This window comes from Dromaius novaehollandiae, chromosome 6, assembly GCF_036370855.1.
Source record: "Dromaius novaehollandiae isolate bDroNov1 chromosome 6, bDroNov1.hap1, whole genome shotgun sequence".
NCBI lineage: Eukaryota > Metazoa > Chordata > Aves > Casuariiformes > Dromaiidae > Dromaius > Dromaius novaehollandiae.
The window spans coordinates 46,107,829-46,135,358 of NC_088103.1; the positions used below are offsets into that span (position 1 = coordinate 46,107,829).

A 27,530-nucleotide genomic window follows, 5' to 3' on the forward strand; every position below is an offset into this window, starting at 1 on the left:
TCATTGAATCATACATCTTTGCTCAGTGGGACTTTGGGGATATGTTCCACATTCTTTTTTGTCATAGTTAGTTTTCTGTTCCTCCTTCGTTGTTGAAACAGGTGACAAATGATCGATCACTTCCTGCAGAATATCCTTACTTTCACTAGGAGGAAGATTGGTAAAATAATACTGAGGTGCCAGCTCCACGAATCTGGTGAGGAAATAAAACATTATTACATTACATTATTACAAAACTTTATTATTTAATTGAATTTTGAAATATTTATATAGCTATTTCCAGGCTTGTGCACAAGACAGCCAGCAGCATGCTGATGCATACGCCTACAAAGTTGATATTTAAACTCAAAAATGAAACTCTCTGCAAGATGAAGGTGCTGATTTGTGCTTTTGTAGGCTTGCAACTAATGCCCTCAGCCTGTATTTCAGGTGATTGTAGTTCAGTTCTCAACATTAAACCTACATGAAATAGTAATTTTTCTGGATTTGAATATCTTGTTGGCTCAGTAAAAGTGTATGAAAAGGGAGTTCTTACAGCCATTGGAAATAGAAATGACAGGACAGATTTCCGAGTGTAATGTATATTCACAGTGCAAAGAGATGTTGGCAGAGGGAAGACTGGTCTTTTCTTGAATCCATAAACAATTGTATGGGGTGATTTATTTGGTTGGGCACATAAAACATTGAGAAAAAGATTGGATGGAAGATAGCTTTTCAGGGCACAAAGAACTTTTCAACTAGATAAGTATATGGGTATGCTGCTGTTTTAACTTTTCCTTGAGTTTTGCTTTATAATACATATTCCCTTGTAAGAAACTTTTGCTACTGGTAAGGTATTTTTTAAATGGATGAACTGATACAGTTACCGTGACAGACATTAAGACTGAGTACTTAAAAGGATGGGCACACTTCAGGAAATATGAAAGGTTGACTTCAGTGATATTTCTGATTTGCGTTAAAAGAAACAGTAATGGATCAAAGATCTACACAGTGACAGAACAATACTGGCAACAAGAAAAAAAATATACTCCACATATTCACTAGATTTTTTTTTAAAGTGGGAAAACAACTTTCTTCACCATTCCAGTGATACCAACTGTATCTTTCTGCTTGATAAGATATGAAATTTGTTCTTTCCTGCTATGACCATTTTACTGATTTCCCTCCATCATCCTCACCCCGAGTGAATCAGTTGGCTTGCAACTGTTTCTCAAGAGAACCAGAAGATAGCTACTTTCGTGACAGAGAAAAAGGAAAAGAAGATAACAGGAGCTGGCTTCTCCAAGCATTGCTGTTAATATACGTACACATCCTTACTCTGTGACTTAAATTATGCTTCAGTGATAGAGGTATTGCTGAAGAAAGAGCTTCACCATTGTTAACTTACAGATCAGGTGATATCTCGGAGACGACTCTGATAGAATTGTCTTCTGATATACTAAACTCATGGAATAGAACCCACTCAGGAATCCTTCTGGTGTTATAATACGATGAGAAAGGATGAAGCTGAGCTACTTGTCTGTGTGTTAGCATTAAGTAGTTTCCTGAGCCATCTACATCACGAGCAATCTAAAATGGGCAAAGAGTTATCCATTACTTAGTTGAATGTACAAGATGCATGGATCAGTTTTTGCCTATTAAGTTAAAACTAAAAGTTAAACTTGTATCCATATGCTTTCAGAGGGAGAGTCTAAGCCTCTGCCTAAATTTCTGTGGGAAAGCTAGGGCTTGGGTGCCATGAAATGGGGCCTACTGTTACGGAAAATGTTTCTGTATATTTGAAAAGACACCAACTGGGACAAATGAGAGCAGGCTTACATAGTAAATATTATCTGAGCCTTGGTGGTGGGTTTTGAAGGGCTACTTTTAATTAATAAGGTGTCTGTGTGTCAGCAGCCAGATTCTTAAAGTGTTACAGGACTTCTTAAAATACATGACATGTATGGGTATGTGAAATAATGTGGTTAGGAGGTGTCATTTTTGAATTCAGGTGGAGCATAATAGTATAAAGGAAAGCATGCTTTCAAGTAGGAATAGACAATTAGTCCATCTTGTTTATCTTCACAAAATATGTAGAGTACCTCTTTTGGTTGAGATGAAGAAAGCTGTGTACCTAAATATACTCAACTGATCACTTCCCTGTTTTCAGAATATTTTCACATAAACATCTTCAGAGAGGTCATAAAATAATGTCTGAGAGAATAGTGTAAGTTAAAGAGTTTTCTTGAGTTAAGAGTTATTTTGATTGAAAGGCATATCGACAAGAGTTTTCCTCTTCCAGCTAAGGTGTGAACTTCATACTGTGGTAGCTGAACCCCAGAGAAGACCAGAACTGGCAGAAATGTTTGCCTGATACACTGTGGAAAAAGTGTCTTTCATCTTTTGTGATGATCAAAAGATTTCATTACCTTGCTTAAGTTCTCTGGAAGCGTTCTATTTAAGTTAACAATGCACTAAGATAAAACCACAATAATTTCCCTTACGTGCATAAAGTAACCAGATACAAGAGATTTCTTTATGCTTAGTATATTTTCTTCTGATCCAAAGTCCGGTTCTGAAATGGGAAGTTCAATGCGCTTCATAATCTCTACTAGTTCAGCTCTAATAGTTTCTGCCATCCTCAGTGCGGAACAGCTTAGAAAATAATCACGACACCATTTCTCATTACTGTAGTCTGTGGAGGGAAAAAACAATTCTGGCTTAAAGTACAATCTCACGCTGATAGGTACTATTCACAGAGATACAGCTCTACAAAATGTTGTTTGGCTGGTACAATAGATTAAGATCATTTTGGAATGAGTAGCTATGTCAGAGCTGTCCAAATTCTGATAGCAAGAGCCATATGGACAGGTTAGGCTTATTGATGTTGCTTGTAAAGTGAAAATTTGTGGGCAACACTTATATCCTTAATTGGTTTTATTGAATATTTTTTATTCAGAAAGATGTATTTAAAATTCTAAATCCCTTACTAGGTCTGTAAAAAGTAGTAGCCTCAAATACAATTACTAGCAACTCTATTTTCAGACTTTCAAGATCCAGGCCAGGATATGGAACTGCAATCACTTTCATAGTGCTGGTGATTGATTGCACGTTAGTAGGTAAAGAGCAGATTCTCTTGGACCTCTTTTCAGCATTCACCACTACTGAACATGAAACAATCCTGCTGCTTTGGAAAGGGAGCTGGTGCTCACAAATGTCTCCTGGGGTAGAGAAGCTGCACTTCATTCATTTGAAGAGTCCTTAAAAGATTAGTTTTTCTTTTTAGCACTTTCTAATACCTATAGATAATCATAAGGTAAGCTGGTCATACAGTATAGATCACCGTAACTGGTAGTGGGATGATGCTCAACTTCCATTATTATTTGGAATATATAAATGTACCACTACAATGTCTAAGCATTGGACTCAGCCTAAATGAATCTGAGCAAGATTAGTTAGCACAGAAAAACACTTTGAAGAGCTTCTGTCTGCTGTGCAGCCTTGTTTGGATGAAGGTACACCCGTGACTCATCGCTGCAGTATGAGCTGGTCTGGGAGTCTTCACAGATACAGATCAATAACTAGGTAATGCTTTCTACCCTCTGTGTGTGGCTGGGAGATCCTGTCACGACCATGATCCTGTCTGATATTCATGTGCCTGCTGGCTTGTGCTGCATCAGAGAAATCTGTCTTGTTTGCGAAGTCTTTGATGTTTAGGAAACTCTGACTAGCACTGAATACTGTGTGCTAATCTGGTAGTACAAACTACTGCAAGGGCAGTAACCTGGCTGTCTTGAGGCTCTGTATGAAAAGTTAAATCAAGATCTAACTACTTAAGTCCAAAACATTGTATGGCCTGAATCCCGAATGTCTTAACTCATGTTTAAGTGGTAGGATGAAGTGGTAGCTGACAACTTTGACCTACTGGCATTATGGAATGCATTGCAACAAAAGTAAAGCCTGTATCTTCAGCAAATGAACTTTACTGAGATCTGATCATAAGTTGCTGAGTAATTTCTTCAGGACCTGAAGACCATTGAAAAAATCTAGAACTTTCCATGTCTGTCTTCTGAAGCTACTGCTGCAAAGAGCATTCTCCCAGTCCATACTGCACTTAGGTGAATACTCTCAGATCTCTTTGTCCACTTGTTAAATTTTCAAACCAGTGCCTGGTTACTTTCTCCTATTCTGGCTTTCATTGGGTTTTCTGTAAATTTTCTGAAAGTTGCTTCCTATCTTCCAGGTTCTTCCCTAAAACTTTCCTCTTACTCTGAAACCTATCAAAGAAACCCTAACAATTATATGGCTGCTGGGTAATCAAATGCCTGCACAATTGTGGATCTTGTGTGGGCTATTGTAGGAGGAACCATGCTTCTGTTTTTGTTCAGTGTCACTTCAAATGACAACTGTGATAGTGCTTACATGTCCCAGTGGATGAGGCAGGCTGTCCCAGGTCACTTACTGTTAGACAGTTTAGAAACTAGAATTGTCATGTCTGTTTGCAATGGCTACTATCTTAGGTTTCTCTTCTTCCCTGCAAATTGGCAACTCTAGAAAGAGTTATTCACAGAGAGTTCATGAACCAAATGCTCACAAAAAGTGTTCCTTTTTTAAAAAACTTGTTACCAATGTGCTTTATTTTGTCTGATATGTGTATACTTACATTGGTTTGTGGAGTTTCCACTGGCTTCCTTGAAAGCATTGAAGACATTGATAAGAGTAAAGTGATCTCCCGCAGGGTGCGAGAATTTTCGCCAGCAAGTAAGAGCAATCTCTTCTGTTCCAGGAGGTGCGTGTGAGAAGCAATTGGGAGCTTAGGAAAGAATCAAGCCAGTAGTTATTAAGATACTTAAGGGCATGAGACAAGCAAGGCACTGTGGTCAGTAACTGTACCAGATTTTTTTTTCTCTTACTCCCCTTTAATCTTCAATGTTGGATGAGTGCTGAAAAACTGTATCTATTGTATTAACTAAGCTTTTTATTAACATGAATGTTCCTTCCATCTTTTATTTTACTTTATTTGTGCTGTAAGCACAAAAGAAGGTGAGTGGTGTTCTCCTAGACAGATGCCAAGATGCCTCATAAAGGCATGGTCCCATGTATCCAGAATCCAAGCATATAGCTTCTTTAACTTAGAAAAAATCCTGAATCTCTGGATGAAATCCCTGCATTTGTTCCTCTTTGTTAAAGTTTGTGCCCTTCCAGTACATTTTATCTTTGTTGTGGTACTGTGCTACATGACTGTGTCTTTTGCAACATTTGAGCTTTTTAAAAACTGAAATGTGTCTATGCTCAGTCCTTTATATTTGTTTTATGGCCTTAAAAATTTTATCACAAATACAGGCCCACTATTAAAAATAAAACTAGCTTAGACATAAAAACAAGTTGTTCTGTAAGCAGAAGAACTAATGAAGCTTGGTTTCCTGTGGATTCATGTCCTTGCAGCCTAAGACCCCTCCACTGTTTCTGGGTTAAGGATGTTCCCACTGGGCAGAATATATCAATGCAGTATTTTCTGCAGGTGTGGTTAAAGCTGTAGATACTCTCAAGCATTGGTTATGTGTTAGGATTAGGTCATGAAAGCAGTGGCAAGTAGTACTATATGGCTAGGAGAGTGCTATGGAGAGAGGAGTGAGACAGCCAAACGTTACTGAAGCCGATATTACTATGTAACACAAAGACTGGACAAAATCTCAGTCTAGCCCTGTCCTATGTTATGTGGTGGGATCCTGAGAAGTCCTTGTTATCATTTGCTATTTGAACTTTTCCTAGAATCACCTTTCTCTCAGTTAGAATCTTTGATTTTGTGCCTCTTTGACGTATTAAGACTTCAATAGCGGCTTTGTATTTTGGAAACTGCAGCCTACTATCTAACAGAATCAATAGGCTTTAAATATCTGGGTTTTTATGTGTTGACTTGAAAGTTCTGTCACATCAAATGAAAGAAATTTGGTGGTTAACAACCTTTAATATAAATGTTGTCTCCAGATGCCACATGTTCAAGGCTTGGGGCCAGCTGGTTTGTGTTGCGTTGCCATGTAGGAGCAGAGTAATCCATCAGGACAGGATAGTATGAACACTTATGGTTATGTTAGTTTTTTAAATTATTATATTCAAAGTGGAGCAATAAGATCATAACGTAATTCTTTGTAGGTCAACAGTTCAATATTGTTTATAAATTAGAACTTCCCATTAATTTCCTGCTCTGCTCTGTAACAAATGTACATGAATATAATGAGATAAGAGTTCATTTTAAATTATGTTCTGTGTACGCTTTTTGACAAAAGCTAAGCTAATGGGGTATCTGAAGCATGGAACTGGAGCACAGGCAGTGCTGTTTATGAACTTCACTGAAGTTGCACATTACTTGTGTTTCATTGCATATTCGAAGTCAAGACTTAAACAGCCAAAGATATTCATTTACTTCAGGTAAACAGAACTTGAATAACAAAAGTTTGGCTTTGGGTTGCCCTCATGAGTAGACTTTGAAAGAGTGTATGTGGGTTTGGGCAGGTAGCACAAAGAAGCACTAAGACGTTATTTAGGAGTACCTGTTACCATGGCTGCAATGGTGAGCATTTCATCAACACATTCAAATTCACATGAAGCCAAAATTGACTTTGACAGTTGCGGATCCAGAGGAAATTCTGACATGATAATTCCAAATTCTGAAAGGTTTCCGTCATTATCCAGGGCTGCTAGATAATCAAGGTCTTCCAAAGCCTGCATTAGACTTTCAGGAGCTAATAAAAAAGAAAGATAATTCAGAAGTCTTAAGAGTGGTTCCATATAAATGAATGCCTGAATTCTCATTATAGTATTTCACTTTTATAATTCCTGTGTAAAAGCAATTGAAGTCAGCTACTTGAGAATGGGCAAAAAGAAGAAACAAATGAGGTGGACTAAAGGCTGAGAACATACTCGAAGAAACAGGAGAAAAAAGAAGGTGTTACAATAATAGGTCTACAGATAATTGTGTTGATCTTTCTTCTTTTCTGTCAGCAGTTTTTGTATGAAGTCAAGTCATGGTGAATGCTGAATAGTGTATTACAGACTGACTATGTCCAGAACTCATTCTGTCTCCTCTCTTCTAAAAGAATAGACTACTACTGGCAGTCTTCGAACTCCGATAATTCTTCTGGGTACATGTGCTTTCTTTTTAATGAGGAGTTACGAAAATACACAACGGGTCTAAGGAGGAGGATTATAACCATGAAATGAGGCAAGAAAAAAGACAAGCATTTACAGAAGGTCCAGCTCCCTTATCATTTTTGTATGTCCCACAATTGCAGGTATTTGGAGTTCTTTTGTTGTTTTTTTTAAATTGTTTCTCATGATGACAGAAGAAAGTGGGAACCTAGTAAAAGAAAATGTCTTCCTAGCAAATGGCTGTACTTTCTTACTGCTTACACTAAATTAAATGCATCCTTATTTCAGGCTAGAATTTCCTTTTACTATTAATTTTTTTTTCTCCTGATAGGTGATGCCAGAAGAATGTGAGAAGTTACTCTGATATCTTTTTTTTTCCCCAGATTTTGAAAAATCAGTGTGTTAAGTAACTTTCCAGCAGCCCTTTATTCTGCTGAAAAAGGGTGTAGTAAATTCATACTCTTTGCGTTACAGGTGATAGGAAAACATGTCTGAACGGAGATGATTAAACAAATCAGTAATTACAACAAGAGCTTGAGAAGGTTTCTAGAAAATCTGTTATTGATGAAAGTAGTTCCCTTAGGCTGAACAGGCATAGAAGAGCTTTATGTGCAACCATGGTGGTTATAGTTCCAGGACTAGAGAGAGGGAACCTCAATGCTGAGCAGAAGCAGCCAAGCCTACAGTCTCTGAAAAGTAGTTGCTGGAGCGTCAAAGACACTGGTGGAAATTTGGGAACTCTTGCAATGTGAAGATCCTTTCTTCCGAACTGATTTCTAATCCAGTTTTTACTGATGGTAGTCATTGTCAATATTTTTCATGACTGCCAGTTCATTTAAATTCATAACTGCCCTCCTATCACTACAGCAACTTTCTTCTTATTCAAGTTTAAGAGCCCTTTAATGTTTTCTCTTTGAGTTTTGTCAATAACAAGTTAAATCCTAGTCCCATTGAAGCTGGTGGCAAAAATTCCATTGCAAGAGGACGTGGCCCCCTTCCCCAGTCAAACGTGGCCAGCTTTGAGAAACTAATGACTGCACTGGCAATTTTTCAGACTTCTGTGGGCTGCTCTCACTTTGGGTACTAATGTCCAAAAACCTGTAAATCAGGGGAAAAAAAGCACACACAGCGTATATTTGCACCTGCATCTTCATTAATAAATGACTAGAAAACATTTGTTGCTTGAAAACATTAGTAATGGAAACCTGTCATTGACAGGCTTCTTCCTCGTGGTGAAGATTAAAAGCAAAGCCTGTAAGAAGTTAGTAGGTTACATTTAGCTGTAAGGCCACATGTCAGACATCCTGTCTTCCTGCAAGAAATTCGTGAGTTAGGGTTTTTCTTTGGTGGCTTGTACCGTTTGTTTATTGCCATCACTTAGCTCTGTAATTAACAGCCTATAATGAATTAAAGAGTAAAGTAAAATGGGAAGCAAGCAAACACCTGTTATTTTTAACTTTTTCCATTACTGATGTCTGAAGGAAAAAATATTTTACTAATTCTCCTTATGTGAGCTTTTACAGAAAATCTCCAATGTGTAAATCTGATAGTGTTGTGACTATTTAATTTGAAAACATTTAGTATTTATTTTCATTAAAATCCTCTCAAGAATATATAAATTACTTTACTGTTTTATTTTAGTATTAGAATTCATATCTCTGACTGTACAACATGAAGGATTTCTATCTAGGTAAAATGTTTATTATCAAGCCTGTGAGGTTTAATGTGAGAAAAGGTGAGCTCTTGCAAAAGCCAAAGCATCTGAGAAGAAAGTATGTTGGACACTTAAAGAAATGAAAAGTAACAGCTGATGAGTCAGTAAGAGTCAGTGACAGGAAATAGATACCAGTGATTGAAAATACAGGGAGAGTAAAATGGTCATTCAGATACACAGTAATTACTAGCAAATCATGGAAAACTACTTTCCAGAAATGAACAAAAGTAGTTTTTGTTGTAAGTTGCAAAATATATGGTTATACGGCAGCTGATTTCAATCCCCCTATAACATCAGTAATTTGCATTTTTATGCCCTAGATTTAGTTGCCTTGAGATTTAGAAGCACAAATTGCTTCCTGATTTTGCTAGGAGTGTTATTTAAAAAAAAGGTTTTATTGTGTTAGAAAGGACAAGATAGTAAAGGTAGATTAAGCAGGTGAAGGAACAGCAATAAAATGAAAAATAGAATAGGGTTTTCAGATATTAGTCTGCATTTTGAGGCACAAACTCGATCAATAAAAAGTCACTGTAAAAATGGCAAACGTTTGCTTGGGAATTCTTTATGGTATTGTTCCTATTTAAATAAAACCTATCATAAATAAGACAAAAGTAGTATAAATGTTTAAATACAGAAAGCTCTCCTTTAAAGAATAGGGACTTGCACTGTCTTAAACGATTTCTAACAAGCAGGTCTCATTATTTTCAGGGCTGCTTGCCAGCGCCAACTACTGCTCCCATCAAGGCAAACTGCAAAGCTTTGTGACTCAACTGCTGCTTTCACAGAAGCAAGGTTAAAACAAGTTTTCAAGATACATTTCATACTTTCATCAAGAAAACTTACCAATACCTCCCTGGAAGTTTGAAAGGCATTTCCTTATCTGATATTTCCTTTCCATTGCCTGTGTTCTTTGGCTACTTAATTGCTCTGGACTTCTCCCAAAGAAATCTTGCCAGTGTTACTTACATACGGATCCTATTCCTGATCATTTGTGGCCTTTATAAAACAAATATGTAACTAAGTATTATTCTTAGCACTAAAATAATTTATCTGAGGGTTTCAAGCCAACTTACAAGATGATAATTCTTAACTTTACAGGTTTTTTTAACTTTGACTCGAACCAGGCTAAGTTATGTTCCTAAAGGTACCTGTGCCTTTAATCTTTGCAGTATCACTCCTAAATGACTGAAATTGTAAACCTTACTATGTGATAAAATAAATACATAAGGTGTTGTTCTTGTTTCATAAGCAAGCAAATGGTTTGTGATTTAACCAACATTCCATAATAAATGAATATCAGAGATAGAAATGAAATAGTTTTTCCAGTTTCTGTTAAGCTTAGTAAGCTTAGCAGTATGAAGAACTGCCAAAGTCATTACTGCAGAGAGACTAGTTGTAGAGTATGGTGTTTTCTGTTGTCATGGTTTTTAAACTTTACTTCTTGGATAAGGAACTGAAGATACAGGGAAATCAAGTGCCAGGTTTTCTTCAAATTATGCAAAGATTTTTCTCTTAGCGTATTTGTCTCTTAGGACCAGCTTCTGTCTGCAAGCTTTATCTCGATTTCTTGGTTCTCTTTTTTCTTTTTTTTTCTTCATTCCTCCTCTGTAACTCTGAGATAGGATTTTTTTTTTTTTTTTAATGGATATCCCATGGTCTGATGCTACCAATCTTACAAATATTATTCTCTTGCTTTTCAGTCTTTCCATTACCCCTTATGCTGCTTCTTCACCACTCCAAGCCGGCTAGTAATAGTCCCTGTTGTGCTTTTCTGTGAACAGGGCCTGGCAGCACAGAGGCTGACCAGTATTTCCCTGATGCAAGTGTGCTGAGTTACAGTCACACAGCAGGGGTAGCACTGACTATTCAACGAAGTCAGTTTTCCCTCTGCTTTGTGTCATGCTCAAAGCATGTAGATGACTGTGCAATACATAGTATTCCTAAGAAGAGCATATAATTTAAAGAATATTACATGACGGTGTAAAAATATTTCATCACTTTGGTTTCGTTACTCTCTGGTAAATAACATAAGAGTAGTCCAGCTTTAGCAGTATTGGGGCACACCTTCCCGTTTGTGGGATGCCTTTTATGGGGCAGTTATAGCAGCTCCCTCCTCTATGCAATTGGCTCCATGCGACATGCTGTGTGCTGGGCCATGTGCACTGCCCTGGCATCCGTTCCTGGAGCCTCTTGACCGATGGATACGACCAGAGCTTAAGAGCTGCAAAGTGTCAGGTGTGTGCTGTTGCCCGGTCCTTGTTTTACTGTGTTCCTGTGTTTCTGCTTTACCTCCTCCTATTCCTTATATGCATCTCCACTGATTTATGTAGTATTGAATAGTGAAGCGAGTGGGCACGTCTATGTTATCTGTCAGAAAGCTTTTCATTACGAGATACATAATGCTATTTAGTTGAATTCAAAAGTTAAAACATTAAGGTAATGAATCTGCCTTAAAGACATTTCTGTCGAGCAGACCTTATGTGGGAGTTTGTCTTTGACAGAGTTTGCTTCTAATAAAAAAAAACATGCAAACAAACTTTGTCTCTGAAACAATCTGAAGTGATATTGCAGATATTCTAAAAATATATTCTCAGTGTACAGGGAGTTATAATAGTATAGCTCTCAAATGTCACGGCATCCATGACCACAAACAAAGATTTTAATCTGCAAATTGTTTGTGATAGTTCTGCATGAATGCAGAATCTGCCATCTGCTTTCACCTTGACTATTTTCTTATGGAAATTTTATATGGCTTAGTTTTTATACTGATTTGCATAGTTTAAATAAGGATTTTTCCAATGATTTACAAAATGATACATGATATTGCTGCAATTTATGGGAAAGGAGTTCTTTTGTCCCATTATATAACACAGTAAAGATCTAGTTGATTAACTGATAAAAATGTAAAGACCTCACTATTATAATGGCACAGGAATTCAAATAATGCACTTCAGAAGTGCAGTGCCAAATCCATTTTCATATGGCTCATGAATTCTAAAAAGGGTAACAAGTCTGCTGCGTTTGCTCATTTCGATTATAGCATGACTTAAATGCAGCAGCTGTAAGCCTGACATGTTTGTTGCTTTCATAATGCAGTAATGAGTCAGAGTTAATCCATGCTTTCATTTTTCCTCAAAGAACAGCAGAAAAAAACCTTGTGCATATTGTTGCTGAACAGAAATAAAATGCTTTAGTGATGTAATTTCTGTTTCTTATCTGCTATATGTTATTTACTGTCATGTATAGGAAGTGGACTGTAAAGTACTTCTCTGAATTCTTGCTATATTATGCACCTTGCTTTCTCTTTTATGAATTTCGGTGTACTTGTGATTTTTCTGTTCACCAGTTCATGTCCATACACTGCTCTGACACCTCAGTGAAAATATTATTTTGTTTAGGATAAATTCACCATAGATTACAAAAAGAAAAAAAACCCCTCCATCTGTTTTGATTGTGCAGAAGACTTCAGCATGTTAACTGAACAGAATGATTCATAGCAAAGCCTGTGGCATTTTGTTTTGGTGCAAGTGGTGTATGGGAGATGCTGCTACGTACGTGCTCCCTTTAGTTAAAGGCAAATCAGGTCCAAGGAGCTGAAGAGATATGGAACAGTCAAGTCCAGGACAAGCTATGCTGGGGAGAAATGTAGCTGCAAGGCTGATTATGTTTTTAGTATCTGTACATTCTGAACAGTAACTTATTTGAGCAAGTCAAACGAGTAGAGCACATAGAAATACTACCATGTCTTTTATTTTATTTTATTTTTTTTGTCTGGTTGAATTTATACCACTTTTGGCTGAGGATGGACAAATTGGCTTTCCATACATTGCAGTAAATCAGAACTTTTCTCCACAGGGGTTTCCTTAGAGTCAGAGAAGCCTCATTAGCCTCATTATTCATTTCATGAGCTTGTTGCTCATCTTTTTTACATAGGCCTATATACCACCTTGGAAATCCCTCCTCCTCTTCCTTAAACTCCCTCCTCACTTCAGATTACAGAAAGCTTATGTAACTAAGCAGACTGCAGTGAAGATAATGTAGCCTTGTAGGGAAGCTAACATCCCTTGCGTAAGAGAGGCCTTGATGCTTTTCATTTCTCATAGCTCTTTGCCTCCCCTGCAACACTCCTCTGCAGTATATAATCCAGGAGGGTTTTGGCCTTGCATCATTTTGGCTTTATGGCTATTGATGAATAAGTCAGGGCTTCCTTTCAACTGGGTATCAGCAGTATTTGGAGCTGGGCAGCAAGGGTGACGTGACTTTAAAGTCACTGTCTGGTTCTGCTGGAGGTAACTGCCGCTGACCTGCATGGAATTGAGTGTGTGCAGCAAGTCAGGGCTGTCTCGCTACAGAATAAGAAATCGTGGACTTTCCAGGTCAAGATCATCGATCAGGTGGTCAGCAGGGGGGATACAGGGTCAGAAGGAGATTTTATTTGCTTGAACACTTGGCATGTGTTTTGAGTTCTGTCAGCTGGGCTAGTAAAATAACTATCTCCCTTTGTAAATGTGCTCACTGCAGTAGTGCTATTTCTGTCAGACCAAAGTATTTTACACCAGGTATTTCAAACTGTCTGCATTCAGACAGTTTGAACATTATAGTTGTCTCTGGAGAATTGTGGTAGATTTTTTTAAGGTTTAGTTGGAAGGTGGTTGATTGCCCACTCTGAAGTGAGAATAAGAAAACCAGAGGGCAACACTTCTGTGTGATCTATCCTAGGATAAACTGGAAGAGCTGTACTAGACAATTAAAGCAATGTTTAAAATGTTCAATTATGTAGGGCCTTAGGACAGGAAGGTGGCCAGGAAATTCTGCAAACCAAAAAAATTTCTTTATTCCAGTAATTTGTCTAACATTCCTCACACTTAAAATAATGCCTCAAACTTTTCAATACCTTGAACTTGCACTTGTCCTCTAGTTAGCAGTAACTTTTTCGTATTTGATGCCAGTCCAAGTAAAACTGATGCATTCATCAGATGCCTTTACAGTTTTGTACACATCAGCAATATCCCTTCTTCAGCTGCATTATCTCAAAAATACAGACAAAACTTGAATTCCTACATCTGTGAAATCCTTAAATGCTTCTAGCTTTTTATCCTGAATACTGTGTCTCCATTGTGCCTTTAAATCCAAAAATAATGAATGCTTTTCCTAAAGTAACTTTACTAATTCATTCTACTGCTCAAGAACAACTTTCTTCATATCCACTAAAAACATTAGTATGTGAATATATTTTAGATTTTTTTTTTTTAGTGAAACACTTTCTAAATTTGAATGAAAGCCAACTGTATTCCATAACCATTTTCCGTGAAGGTTTCCTGGAGTCAGGAGTGGAGGTAACACCTGATCCTCATCTGTCTTGCATTAGTTACCAGTCAGATTGGCAAAATTTTTTCATACTCCTAGTATGTTTCTGCTAGGCAGCCACACAGGGACAAAGTAGAACAAATTCCACTTAAAAGTTGTACTTAGAATCTGTCACAGCACACAACAGTGGAAATTAAACTCTTTGCTACTGATTAATTATGATGCACAACACGATGAGGACAAGTGATTGTTCTAATTTTGTGTATATGTATGAGGAAGTGGAGGACAATGTAAGAATTCTTCATCTTTTCACTGGAAAATTATCATAAATAAAGTTAGCAATAAAGGCACATGATCCCCAAACCAATGAAATCAGTGGTATTATTCTTCTGATTTTAACTGGCTTCAAATCCACAGCAGAATTTGCAGTGTTGCATGGATTTTGTGGTAGGTCAGAACAAAGGAGAGTATTTTTTTAGTGAAATAAAACAAAAATATGAAGTCAGTAAAATAAAAAAGCAACCACTTCCTTTGCATTCTACCTAAAAGTTGAGAGTATTCTCTGCCTAGTATTGAAAGTTATTTCCATTTATTTTTATAAATAATGTTATCCTTTAGCAACAGCTTGTTTTAAATTTGAGAAAGGAGATGCTGGAGGATCAGAACAAAGCTGAACTTCTCTAAATGTATCTCCTAGGTAACAATAGTAGTTTATTTGGACTGTACACTTTTGATTAAAGGAGCATATTTTATTAGATATCTGTACAATGTCTTGTACAATGGGACCCAAAGTTTCTTTGTAGGTTCCAGGAAAATAATATGAAAACTAGATGAGAAGATATTCTGAATATTGATTTTTTTCATTCAATTCCATTCAGATACTTTCTGGTGTTTTTCAGAGCAAGCAGTTCACACACTACAATTTTCCTAAGTGCAACTATTGCACTCAGAACTGTTAGTTCTAACAGGTAAGTGGTAAAAGCAGGAGCAGTAATATTGTAAGCATGTCCTATTTGCTAAAATCAGCCATGTAAACAACAGCAAAATTAATCTTTAAATAACAGCAAAGCATAAAACACCTGGAAAATAGCTGCATCATCATTACCTGGCCTGCTTATGAAGTCACAGTGTCCTAAGCCTGCTATATCCATCCTCTTTAGGAAGAGAACCATGCTAGTTAGGTTTGATTCCTGTATTTTGGCTGGTAGATGTGGTTTCATTTCTTTGTATGTAAATTCTTCAGGGTACAAGCAGAAAAGTTTTCCTGGAAAACATTTTGGAAAAAATTACCTTATTTTTTGAATTGTTGCATTGATTTTATTATTACTTTGAGCTAATGAATTTGAATTTTGAGCTAATAATTCTACCTGATGAAGACATTCCCAGAATTTGTTTGTGCATCTCTGCTTGACTTTTGCTGATAGGCTGCGTTATAACAGAGTCTGCTCTGATTCTAGGATTGTATACCTTTAAATGAGAGAGATATTAAGCATCAGACAACACAAATGTTAATGGTCTGTACTGAATTTTTGTCTACGTTATTTTACAGAATATGTGGTAACAGTTCCATTTCTTTTTTATGCTACATATTTCAGTGGCTCCAAAATGAGAGCAGTCAACACTTCAATAAATTGACAGAAACTTAAGTTTTTCAATAGCTGCTCTAAGTATATTCTAAGATGAATGTCTTTTTCTGAAGAAATTCACCTTGCTAAAACACAAAACATATACCCATGATATCATCAAGAAAAGCATCCAGAAAGATCATTTATTTCTTCCTATGACAAAGTCCCAGCACTGTCTGATAACAATCTGTTCCACCATAACTCCAGATTTTTGTATTAATACTGAAATCTATCAGTCCAGCATAGGAAATAGGGACTGTAACAAAGACGTGAAGGGATACAGTGACACATTGTAATTTTTTCTTAATTCAACCTTTATTTTGATTAAATTAAGGAGCTAATGGAGTTACTTTTATGACGAGGAGAGGATGTCCATAAGCTTCTGTGGTGTATAACAAGACATACAACGTCTAGATAAGGCAACTTTTTAGTCACTTTATCTGAATCATCCTTGTCTACTTTAAGCAGAATTTTGTTCAAAAAGATAAAATGTACTTCAGTGCAGGGGACAGATGAAATCTCTTCCCCACTGGGTAAATTCAGCATATATCCCAAGTACAAGACTTACGTGAGATTTCCTTCTGCACGTAACTTCATCTGTTCCCTCCACATTGAATTGACTTTCAGTCATATGGATAGAATGTCAATTTGAATCACTGAGGAATGAATATTAGATAACTAATTTTCAATGGCTATGACTAAGTAATTGAATTAAAGGGTTCAAATTGTGTTATTGATAGAGGCTATTTGAAGGCCATCAGGAATGTATTGAAACAAATTAATTCCCATCACTTCATATTTTGATTCACAGAAGTCTGAAAACACTGAATTTCACTTTGGGCTACAGATGAAAGTGGAAGTGAGATTCATTCATTCATCGAAGACGGCTATAGTTTCAGCAGTAATTTAGGTTATGCATGGTCTAATTGAAAACTGCTTTTAGGCTTTAGCTCCTCTCAGAAAAAAAGGATGACAATTTTTTTTTTCCTTGACTTGAGACTGAGTTAATTTATAACACACCCCAAAATTAAAATCCTTACAACTGACAGTGTGATACACACTTTCTTGCAATGAAAATGTGAGAAAGCATGTTTCCAAGTTTCTGCCTAAACTAACCCTCAAGGCTTATCAGGATTAATAATCCCTAATCCAAAATTTTAGGAACTGTTAACTTCAATAGTATATATGTATGGGATGCAATTAGTTTGGTACCCAGATGAGTGGCAGTTTCAGCAGTGAATGTTACTCTGGTTTTAGAGACTTTTGAAAATTTTGTCTGGTGACTGAATTTAGGAAGTGACTGTGTTTTCTTGCTTTGTTTTCACATAAGATGTCTGTGAAAGAGTTATATATTTTGGTAATTTGAATGTGGAAAAATGCTGTGGAATCTCACTTCAGAATGGAAAAATACTCGATCCCTTAGAAACTATCCGCAACAACTTATTACCTGTCCCTTTCCCCCTCCCCAAAAAATCTATGCATAGTTCTTTGTTGGCTTACTGATTTTGGTTATTTTACTAACCTTTCTTCTTTCAACTCCGACATCAATGACAAATGTTACATTTTTAATCCAAACTAAAGATTCTCCGAAACTTGTGGTTAGTAGCACTTTTCTTCTGTACTCTTTGCAGCATTTTGGTTTATCTAGGTTTGGTTTGGTAATGAGGTCTTTTCTTGTTGGGTATAAAGGAATTGGGATGAGTTCTCCAAGGTCAGGATTTAAATTAGACTCTTCTTGTCTGATAATTTGATAGGCTTTCTCAATTTCCTATAATCAGGAGAAAAATTCTTATGAGTATTAAAAACAAATATCAATATGTAGTTTTAAACCAATTTATTTACTCTTAAGTGAACTTTAACTATGTATCAAACCACAGCAACAACTAAATCCATCATGAATTATCTAAATTAAAGGAAAAAATGAAATGAAATGAAATGAAATGGAATGGATTTATGTGTAAGAACCTAACAACTGTATCACACTATATGTAGACCAGGGAATGGCTGTACTGTTTTTTGAAATGTCGTCTTCTCTTGTGCAATTTTCTAAACATTTTTCTCTAGCTTTAATCATGGCTAAACCAACCTCTGGGGAAGACAGAGGTACATAAATATAGTGTGGTAACAGCAAGGCGGAGAACTAAACGTTATGTATGTAGGACACTTAGAGTGCATCCACATTGGTGATTTAATGCTAAAGAGAAGTTGTTTTGCCGCAGATCTGTCACATGTGTAGACCTGAGAGTGCTGCAGTACACACGCAGGTGCCACCCTGGTGTCCTCAGAACGTTTTCTGCGGGAGACATGGCTGAAGTTGTGCAAGTGGGGTGCCCTGGGTGGCAATGTCCCCCAGCAGTTAGCTCTCTATGCATGCACGGTGCACACCTGAGACTGGCAACTGGTGTGAACTGCATTGCTGCTAAAGACGTGCTATGGCCACATGCTCCTAGAGTCGTAACGGATCACAGCAAATCATTGCTCCAACCCCCTTCTGCTGCACCAGTCAGCAGCAGAGACATACCCTTACCGTCTCCTGTCATCGGAAGGACTAAACTGGCAGAGCCCCTAATGAATCACTTCGGAAACTGCTACTATGTTCCTCATCTGAATAAACTATAAAAAAAAATCAAAGTAATCAGAAATTTGCCTACTTTAACTATTAAATTGAAGGAGATGTAAGAATTGTGAAGTTATTCTGTTTTTTTCTTACGTGTTAATAAGTTCTGTGAAGATTAATAAAGTCAAGAAAAAGTTTTTAAGCTGTGTTAATGGAACAACAGCTTTAAAAACTCAGTCCATGAATTCAGCCACTTTGTTGTTCTAAAGCAGATAAAATGATACAAAGTGGAAGAATAAAGGCCACTCTCAGGAAGTAAAAATAAACAATTTATAATTACTCCAAATCGTAAAATGTTTATTTGAATACAAGTGATGGGCAGATTCCATTGACAGCTGTAGGACACTGTGAAATTTCTCTGAGAAGGACCTGATCGTGAAAGCCTGACAGCAGTGAACTTGGAGTCTCCCAAGTTTTTTCCAATTTGCAGGGATTCAGAGATGCCACTATCCGGAATGGACATATCCATGCTGATACCAGGATTATCTGTAGCATCTCCAGAGCAACATTGGAGTAGACAAATGGCTGGGAAATTTGCAGCCAAAAATGGAAATGCAAATGGAAAGACCTACTAGGCAGGTTTAAGCTAAAAAAATTCATGTAAAATGGGACGTTTATGCAAACTGGACATGTGTCTGTTACTGCAGAACAGTGATAACATTGTGATATACCTAATGCCAGAATCGTTTGCAATGTCTTAGCTCCCTGCATATCAGAGAAGAGTGATGGCCTTCCTCTGAGCATACAGAAAATCTAGTAGTTCTTTGCATTAGTCTATGCTACATCTATAGTAGAGCAGTATGCGTACCACAGCATCTGTGTAGGGTAATAGGAAGCACCTGAAGTGATAAAAACTATTATGGCAATGTCCAGTGTCTTAGATACCAGCAACAAGATATTTATAGGCCATATAAAAACTCAAATGTAAACTGTTTCCTGATTAAAATCAGAACTACTGGAATCAGAAACTTACCTGTTCACACGCCAGAAAGATCACAATATCACCCTTCTCTTTTGTATGGTGTATCTCAAAGAGCAGTCTTAGTGCAGACAGAAAATGGTCTTTCTGAATGCCACAAGTGTATACAACCTCTGTGCGGTGTTTGTTTTCCACTCTTATGAAGGGGACAGCACCATAGTAATTCTGCAGTTTGCTGGACATGTGAGGAGCAGTGAGTATTACCAGCCTCAGTTCTGGTCGTGATACCAAGACAACTTTAAGAAGGCCAAGTAATGCATCAGTTGGAACAGTTCTTTCATGCACATCATCCAAGATGATGACTCCATAGTAGTTCAGAAGAGGAACAGACATCATTTCCCTTTGTAGCATATCGTCTGTACAGTATCTGCAACATAAAAGCAGAAAACTGCAAAATGTGGAATGTTCAGATTTGATTGCACAGTATTAATTCAGGGCATTGGGGACAGCAAAGACCTTGTTCTTTCTCTTCTAACAAGAAAGGTTTGGTGAGAACAAACACAGCCTATTTTATAGTTATATTTCAAATACAGTCTGAAAAGAACTATGCTTTTAAACCTATTTTTAAATGGCTAAAAACTCAGTGAAAGTCAATGACACTAAATGGCACTATGCTTGAAAGGATGCTGTAGGCAAAAGAAGAAATACTCGTACCTTGAGATGGTGACTTATATTGCTTTTCATCTTCCAAACTATCTACGCATATTGCATACAGTAACTAATCTCTGAGCTAGGAACTAATGCTTTTAGGTAGGTAAAAGGAAGTGTACACACACACTGAGGCAGTGCCGGAACCAAGATGAGAGCTTAGTTCATACTGTAGTGCCCTCTCCACTGTTATTCGTAATATTCTTACTACACAAACTGTTTTAAAAGGATATTATATTTTGCTGTGTTGCTCAGTAGGACTTTGAATCTTCTCGAAACATGTTTTGACATGCAAGAGAGGATAGGATTCGTCTCCCTTTCACATCATGTGCAGCTGCAGGAAGGTGCATTACAGGAAGAGCGTTCTCCATGAAAGAGAAAGGGCATGCAAAATCAAGAGCTGCTGAACTGGATTTTCAGAAGTGGTGAGTACCCTCAGCTTCACTGGAAATCAGTGTGAGCTCACATGGCTGGAAACAAGGCTCTTGATCTGAATTTTATTGCTCGTTCCTGCCACGTTAAGGAGCCAAAGAAAGTAATTTGATAGAACTCTGCTAACTTTTGGAGCGGCTCAAAGTTAGAATCCCTGTGTCGCTGCCGTCAGCCCACATTTAACATGTTAGGTGTTTTTCTTATCCCTTAAAAATCCTCCTAAATGATTTCTTTTTTGTTACGGAATATACCCTTTTCTAGCCATGATTTTTTCCATCTCAAGTACACAGTACTTTGATTGCTTTTACATTCCACTTTTATTCTGTGATAGATTTTCTCACTTTCTCTTATGGTTATGAACACTCCTGTACTAGAAGAGAGAAGAAAAACTAGAATAATACAGCAGTTACTAAGGTGCCTAATCAAGTTTTGCACTGATCATAACATTACCCTTTTTAAGTCTTTACTGCGATTTAGCACATAATATGTCTTTCAGGTCTTTTACAGTTCATATATTGGTCACCAAATCTCTAATATCTACATTTTACAATACTAGAAACAATTTTTATAAAGCAGTGTTGCTACTTTGTTTCTATTAAGACAAGTCTTTCAAAACTACAGCAATATTCTCATGTGGTTGTTAGGTTATCTGAGCTAATAGTGTTAGTAGAGTAGTGTAATAAAGAGCTAAGGACTCAAGTGCTCTCAGCTGCTGACTTTTGCAGCTTCCTTGCAAAAAAATGGTAACATACCTATTAAGTTGAAGGGATTAAAAAACAAATACAAACCTCAGGATAGTTTCTGCTGTACAGCAGTTTTCAAATGGGACAAAATAACCCACTTCATGGCCAACATTGACATCCATTTCATCAGCTACACGCAACGCCAGCCACACTGCTGTCTGCTTGTGCACCTGGGTGCATACGACTACACCGTGTTGATAGTGGACAGAAAGGCAGTACTCAGCACACCACTGAGGAATCTTTAAGTAAACAAGAAAACAAGTAAATTCAGTATTTAACATATTTAGCAGAGACTGTGATGCAAAAGAAGTAGACAATTTGGAATTTACATGGAGGAACTACATCAACCTGAGCACCTGGTGCTCACCATCTGCCTGGCTACTGGCAGACGAGCTGCACCTGACACAGAAATTATCTGCCTGGATAAATGTCAGGACCTTGAATCTCTTAAATAGTCAGGAGTTAGAGTGATGTGAGCTAAAATGTTGATTTGCAGATTTCTTAACTGGATTCAAATTAGTTTGAATATATTACAAAAGAGACAGAATTGGCCTCTGGGGAGTAGGTAACACTGCCAATGTCATTCTTAAGTATCTCTGCTGCTTGATCCAACAATATTAGTGTGGTTGCTGGCGAGGGCTTCTCAGCTGGCTCAGCAGTAAACCTGTCCTTGCTAAATCATATTCAGGTACTTGACAAAGAAATGTGCTCCAGGAAGAAGATGATTCCAAACTGGTAAATACTAGAATAAATATATGTAATTTCAGATTAAGTCTGTAAACAAAGCTAACTGAAAATGAATGGCTCTGAGAAGTTATGCAGTAGCACTCTAATTTCTATGTTTACAGTAGGAAATCAGTATTGGAAAGTATTAAATCAGTGTGTTATTTTCATAAGAATGTAAAATACCATTATGAATATTATTTTAGTGAAAATATTAGGTTTCAAATCTCCCTACTTTAATTAATCATCATATGTAAACTAAATGCAGCAACATCAGCCACATATTATTTTCCTTATGTTTTTAAAATTGTTATTTGTTATTTATGTTTTTAAAAATGTTTGAAAAAGAGCCAGCAAAGTGTTAAATCTTGTTAAACTTGTTTTAGGACAATTAAAAGAGCGGTCAGTCATTGGCAAGTAGTTTATTATCATACAGTGTTTGTTTTGTATAAATTACAGTCAGCAAGAGGTGGAGTCAGGACCTGCTATTCTAAAAAAGATTCCTGGCCTTAGGCAGTGTGTATCCAGGATGTGTATAACAATTCTTTTGTGGGAACACAGGAATTGTCAATTAGAAGAATGACCCCTCTAGTTCAGTATGTGATCTCTAGCAGTGGCCAGCATCAGAGACTCTGAAAGATAATGAGAAGACCTGCAACAGTAAGTTATCCATACAGCATATACTGTATGTCAAAATTCTTCCCTGCTTATTGACTTAGGTAACAGACTTAAGTTATTATATGTATTATTACAGCAGAGTTTGACAGTCCTATTGGGTATTTGTCAATGAGTCAAACAGATATCTTCGCTTCAGTGATCAGGAGTTCTAAAAATTAATTGTGTATTGTGCTGAAAAAGTATTTGCTCTTAGCTGAAATGAGAGAATGACCACCACTTTTTTCTAAGAAACAGCTATCCTTATTTCAGTCCTGCATTCCCTTAGAGGTTTTTTGCCTAATGTTATCACTGGTCTGAAATTTCTTTCCTGATAGAGCACTAATCGGAACCAGATCACAATTTTCCAGGTAAGAATATGCTCTGAATTCCACCTAGGCATTGTAGAATTTAACCATTTCTTTCCTTATTATCTTAATAGTTTGCTTGCATTTTATATTTCTGCTACACATTGCCCGTCAGTTTTAAATAAAAAAATCTATATGTCTCTTTCTCTCAGACTGGAAGAATAGTCCAGAAGTTAGAGTGTTAGTTTCAGATGGGGAGACTTAGGTTCAAGTCATTGCTTTGCTCCACCACTAGGCTTTTCTATGCAATGATGGACAAAATATTCAGGGAAAGATTGAGACAGAGGAGAGTGACTGCTGTAACTAAATAGCATATGTTTCTCCCTTTTTGGTCTCAAAAATTGTGCCTTCATGCCTTGAACTTCCCACAGTCAAAAATACTGAAATAGTGCCTAGTGCCTACGTAAGTCTGTTACAGATCAAAAAGTAGCTTTTCCAAGACCATTCCTAACACGCACTCTCAAGAACAAATTCCCATAAAAATGTCATTTTAAACATAATTTTAAAAATACATTTGGAAGAGGAGATTTATTACTCTCTCCCTTGTATGCAAGTGGAAGTAGATGATCTCTTTCTCCTCTGCCTGAGGGGGTCACTTCTCACTCAGAGAGGAATACCATAATCCCAAGATTAAATGCAGGCTACCTTCCTGCTCAAGTTGTGTGGCTATGCAGAAAAAGAGTGAAGACTGATCAAGCCAAGTAGTAAGAACACAAGTGGCCGCATTAGTTGGTGAAGAATGAACACATGGGAAGTAATAGTTCTGGCTTCTGCTTCCTGTGCCAAAAATGTTATATTCCATGAAAGTGTGATAGTTGAGAGCTGTGATTGGCAGAGCAAACATGGAGATGGAAGACAAGCAGTTAGGCTGCTGGTCAGGGAATCAAAGACTGGAATAGAGAACTGAGAGGAAGAGGAAATTAAGAAAGACTGGATAAGAATGCTGTGGGAGGGGTGGACTGAGATACAGCAGACAAGGAGACAGGTAAGAATGTGAGAAAGACTCGGGACTCAGAGATCATGGATGGAGGAGAGGCTAAGACTACAATGAAAAGTTAAATTTGAGAGAGTTGGATTTGGACAAAAACAAGCTGAAGGAAATGGTAGAAAGGAACAAGCCTGATTAAAACAGGGAGAGAAGTCTGTGTCCACCAAAGCATACTCCCTTCAGTGCCATCGTTCCTCTGTTAGCACGTGCGTTAATCCCCTTGGAAAACCATGTGCATCTCCCCACTGTAGTGGTGATCCACATGGGGAGTCACTACACGTTATCACTTCCAGTTACTCAGCTGGAAGTGCGTGAGGCTGGTGTCCAGGTAGCACTCCAGCCCTTCTGAACTGTTGATGCTTGTGAAGGATTTCTATTTTCAATCTGTGACCTTAAACAGCATGGAAACTTTATGTACGTGTATATACTGCAGCAACATGGGGAACAGGTGTCTCTTTTCTCTTTTCCTGAAGACTCCATAACTATATGCCGGGGATGGGCTGTACTGCAAGGCTGTGTCTGTGGGGTGAGAGTGCAGAGCCTGGTGGAGACTGACAGCCACTAACTTCAATTAACTTTTGCCTGTGGCATCTGGTACGTACATGTATTTCTCATGAAAGTGGAAAAGGCTGCAATGTGCCATGAGAACTAGGAAACTTGGAACTAATCGAAGGGGATCCAGAGAGAGCAACCAGTTTAATGCATGTCATTTTCAGTATACAACATTTGATGTGTATTTTAGCTGAGCGCTCAAAAGATAGGGGATGCAAGAAGCAAGCTTTGTTTCCTTCCTTTGTGCAGCTTTGTTTCCTTCCTACCTTTTTAAATATGTTGCCAGGGTTAAAGTGAAGCTAAAATCCAAAATAAAACAGAGTAGGCCCCTATATGGAAAGATATTATTGTTTGGCATATTAAAGAAATAATAAAAACAGTTAGTGTTTTAACAGTTCAGAATAAGGATGAATTGAGGGAGGACAATGTATATGGCAAGAGGATATAATGACAAGGTTAGCCATGACTATAGAAGAGCCAAGAAAGTTCTGCAGTTGAATAAAACAGTTGCCAGCAAAATGTAAAAGGAATGATTTATTGATAAAATACTAAAGTCCCTTGAAATAATCTACAAAGTATTTAGATTAAGCCTTGGTCTCTCTAAAGTCAGTGGAAATACACCCATACCTTCAGTGGGCAAGGATTTTAGCTGGTATAGTCTGTAATTAGTTTGAAAAATATCTAGTTGAGAGACAGGTTGTCAAGTTGAGATATGATGTTGTGATATACAAACAAAGCAAAAATTTACAGTGCACATGCTGGTAGATACAAGAATATTTTATAAAGAGTTTTTCTAAGGTTATGTGTATATTTGGTTCCGAATTTTAAAATACGGTAGTTATTCATGAATGTGTTCTTCATTCAGTGCTCAGGAGCTTGACATTTATAAATTTAGTACATAAAAAGATGTAGTTTCAAGATTTTTGTTACTTGTTCATAACACTGTATCAGACAATCACAGGCTGAAATGTGGTATTCTTTAGTGCTCAACTTGTCCAAAAGCCTAACAGAAATCACCTAAGTAATAACAGCTTGTAATAGACACACATCAAATGTGTCGACTGTTTGTAGGTATTTGAAGAAAGTAATTTAAAAGTATAAGTGTGTGTGTGTGTGTGTGTGTGTGTGTGTGTGTATATATATATATACACATTTATATAAATTTTAAATCTATAGTTGACTGAATTAATCTTCTGCCACCTTCTGTATTTTACTCTCCCTCTCTGGCCTTAGTACTCGCAGTTACAACACATCTGCGTCTGCTCAGAGAGCTGCTGACCATCAGTGCAACAGTATGTGCACGCACTGTCGCTCAGCTCTTGAGAACTGGAAATTATTATATTGCAATAGAATACAGCACTCAGCATAAAAGCAGCTTACTGCTTATTGAAAGCAGATACTAGTAATATATGAATCTGGATATTAATGTGCCTAATATAAATAAAGGACAACAGCAGTGAACAGTAAATTAATGCAATTTTTTTTTCTGTTTTAAAAATCTGTGACATTAGTAAAATAGTAAGAGACATTCTGAAAAGAATATGATATTAAATATTCTAAAAAAAAAAAAAAAGTATCTCCTAACACTCACCTGAGAGCTCTTGCCAGTCTTAGCATCTCCTGACACAATCACGATTTGATTATGAAGCAAACTTTCCATAAAAGTGTATTTCACTTGCCATACTGGAAGTTCTTCTCTTTCTTTCATAAGTTTATAGTAACGGGAAGAGTAAGGCAAGCCATCGAAAGGATTAAGTTCTAAATCTTCTTCACATACTAGCATTTCATCTTCATCGCCATCACTGGAGTCAAGTAATTCTGAAAAGCAGTGGATCTCTGGAGAAAGGGTTAAAAACTCCATCTCTTTGGCGTGTTATTCGCAGGGATAGCGTTGGCGAGGGAACGCTGAGGAAGGAGGCCTTTGCATCGGCAGGTCACTCGGGCCCCGCAGGCGTGAGGAAATCCACTTCGGCTTGCCGCAGGAGCAGTGTTTCCCAGCTCCGCGGTTCAAAAGTTCAGCCAGCTTTCAGTGCCGGGGCCCTGGGGCCTCTTTGTTATCTGTCACACTTCGAGTTGTTCAGTAATCCAAAGGCTCCTTGAGCAAATATACTTTAAAAATAGTCCTAAAAACAAAACTCCTCAGAGTAACGGTGATTAAATCAAAAGATACTTAGCAGAAACGGATTACTTTTCGCATTTTAAGGCACAGTAAAGTCAGGTCAGGCCACTGGTAACGGCTAGTTTGCTTGCTTGTGCTCGTCTGCTGGTGCTGGGCCGGTCGGGAGGATGACTGGGGAAGAGCGTGCTGCGCCTGACCTCTGTCGCGCACGTCCGCGCCCCGACCGACCGTCAGCGGGAGGCTCCGGGGCGGTGGTAGTGAGGGGAGGGTGGTCATGTGGCTGCTAATCCGCTTACAACCGGGCAGGGGCCCGTGCAGCTCGCGTGGGCCGCGACTGCTGCGGGAACGGGGCTTTCACTGCCAGCCAGCAGTTCCGTTTTGTTATATTGCAGCGCGTGGGCAAGTCGGAGCAGTAAAGACTCTTCTTATGTACGCTGTGTATTAAAAGTGAATAGAAATCTTGTGGGGCTTCAGCCTCAGAAGGCATTTTTTATTTTAGTTCTGGAGGCAACTCTTGTTCAACAGTGATGCTGATAACATCTTGATGAATTACTGCCTCTTACAAGTTTTGCTTGTTCCATAGCTTTGGACCATATTGGCTACAGCACTAGCGATGCGTTCTCTGACGACAGCAGCATAGAAAACCAAAAGACAAAAAACAAGAAGAACTAGGAGAAAATCTTTTGTTCAGCAGTCTGAGTATCTCAGTCCAAATGAGATAAGTTTAATTACATGCTGCTCACAAAACAGGCTGATTATTGGCACTGAGAGCGGCTGGCAGCAGAGCCTGACAGACCGCCCAGTTGGAGGGCCCATCCCACACGTGAGCTGCCAGGGGAGCAGCTCTGGGCGGCGAAAGGAAGAGGTGGTCTGTCTGCCCTCTCCCTGGCCTCGCTGACCGTCCGTGGGGACCTCCCTGGTTCATCACCGGTG

The 27,530-nt window shown here is 37.8% G+C and overlaps 1 protein-coding gene and 1 non-coding gene across 4 annotated transcripts in view; one reads left to right on the forward strand and one right to left on the reverse strand.

Moving 5' to 3' along the window:
* Window positions 1–26,912, reverse strand: DHX32 (DEAH-box helicase 32 (putative)). 3 transcript variants are annotated; one of them, XM_026115868.2, is made up of 11 exons: window positions 26,070–26,901; window positions 21,239–21,432; window positions 19,365–19,737; window positions 17,297–17,542; window positions 15,517–15,616; window positions 15,255–15,413; window positions 6,531–6,722; window positions 4,643–4,792; window positions 2,484–2,674; window positions 1,388–1,569; window positions 1–193 (listed from the first exon to the last, which is right to left on the reverse strand). In XM_026115868.2, exons 1-11 carry the CDS (start codon window positions 26,337–26,339, stop codon window positions 1–3), a joined length of 2,250 nt encoding a protein of 749 aa, XP_025971653.1. In that variant the 5' UTR covers window positions 26,340–26,901. The 3 variants fall into 3 exon arrangements, with proteins under 3 accessions (XP_025971653.1, XP_025971655.1, XP_025971654.1); XM_026115870.2 differs by lacking the exon at window positions 21,239–21,432 and having other exon boundaries at window positions 26,070–26,176; XM_026115869.2 differs by lacking the exon at window positions 1,388–1,569 and having other exon boundaries at window positions 11–193; window positions 26,070–26,912.
* The window catches only part of LOC112992672 (uncharacterized), a 33,843-nt gene continuing 26,525 nt past the window's right edge, over window positions 20,213–27,530 (forward strand). Inside the window, exons 1-2 of the transcript XR_010389800.1 lie at window positions 20,213–20,443; window positions 24,400–24,520. This is a non-coding gene — a transcript (uncharacterized LOC112992672). The remainder of the gene's footprint in view (window positions 20,444–24,399; window positions 24,521–27,530) is intronic.

Excerpts from the sequence above, each read along its gene's own strand:
- DHX32 (XM_026115868.2), bottom strand. The coding sequence starts at position 26,339 with ATGGAGTTTTTAACCCTTTCTCCAGAGATCCACTGCTTTTCAGAATTA. Across the intron at positions 17,543-19,364 it reads TCTTTCTGGCGTGTGAACAG|GAAATTGAGAAAGCCTATCA; the intron begins GTAAGTTTCTGA and ends TCCTGATTATAG. Across the intron at positions 15,414-15,516 it reads TCTGGGAATGTCTTCATCAG|GAAAACTTTTCTGCTTGTAC; the intron begins GTAGAATTATTA and ends AATGTTTTCCAG.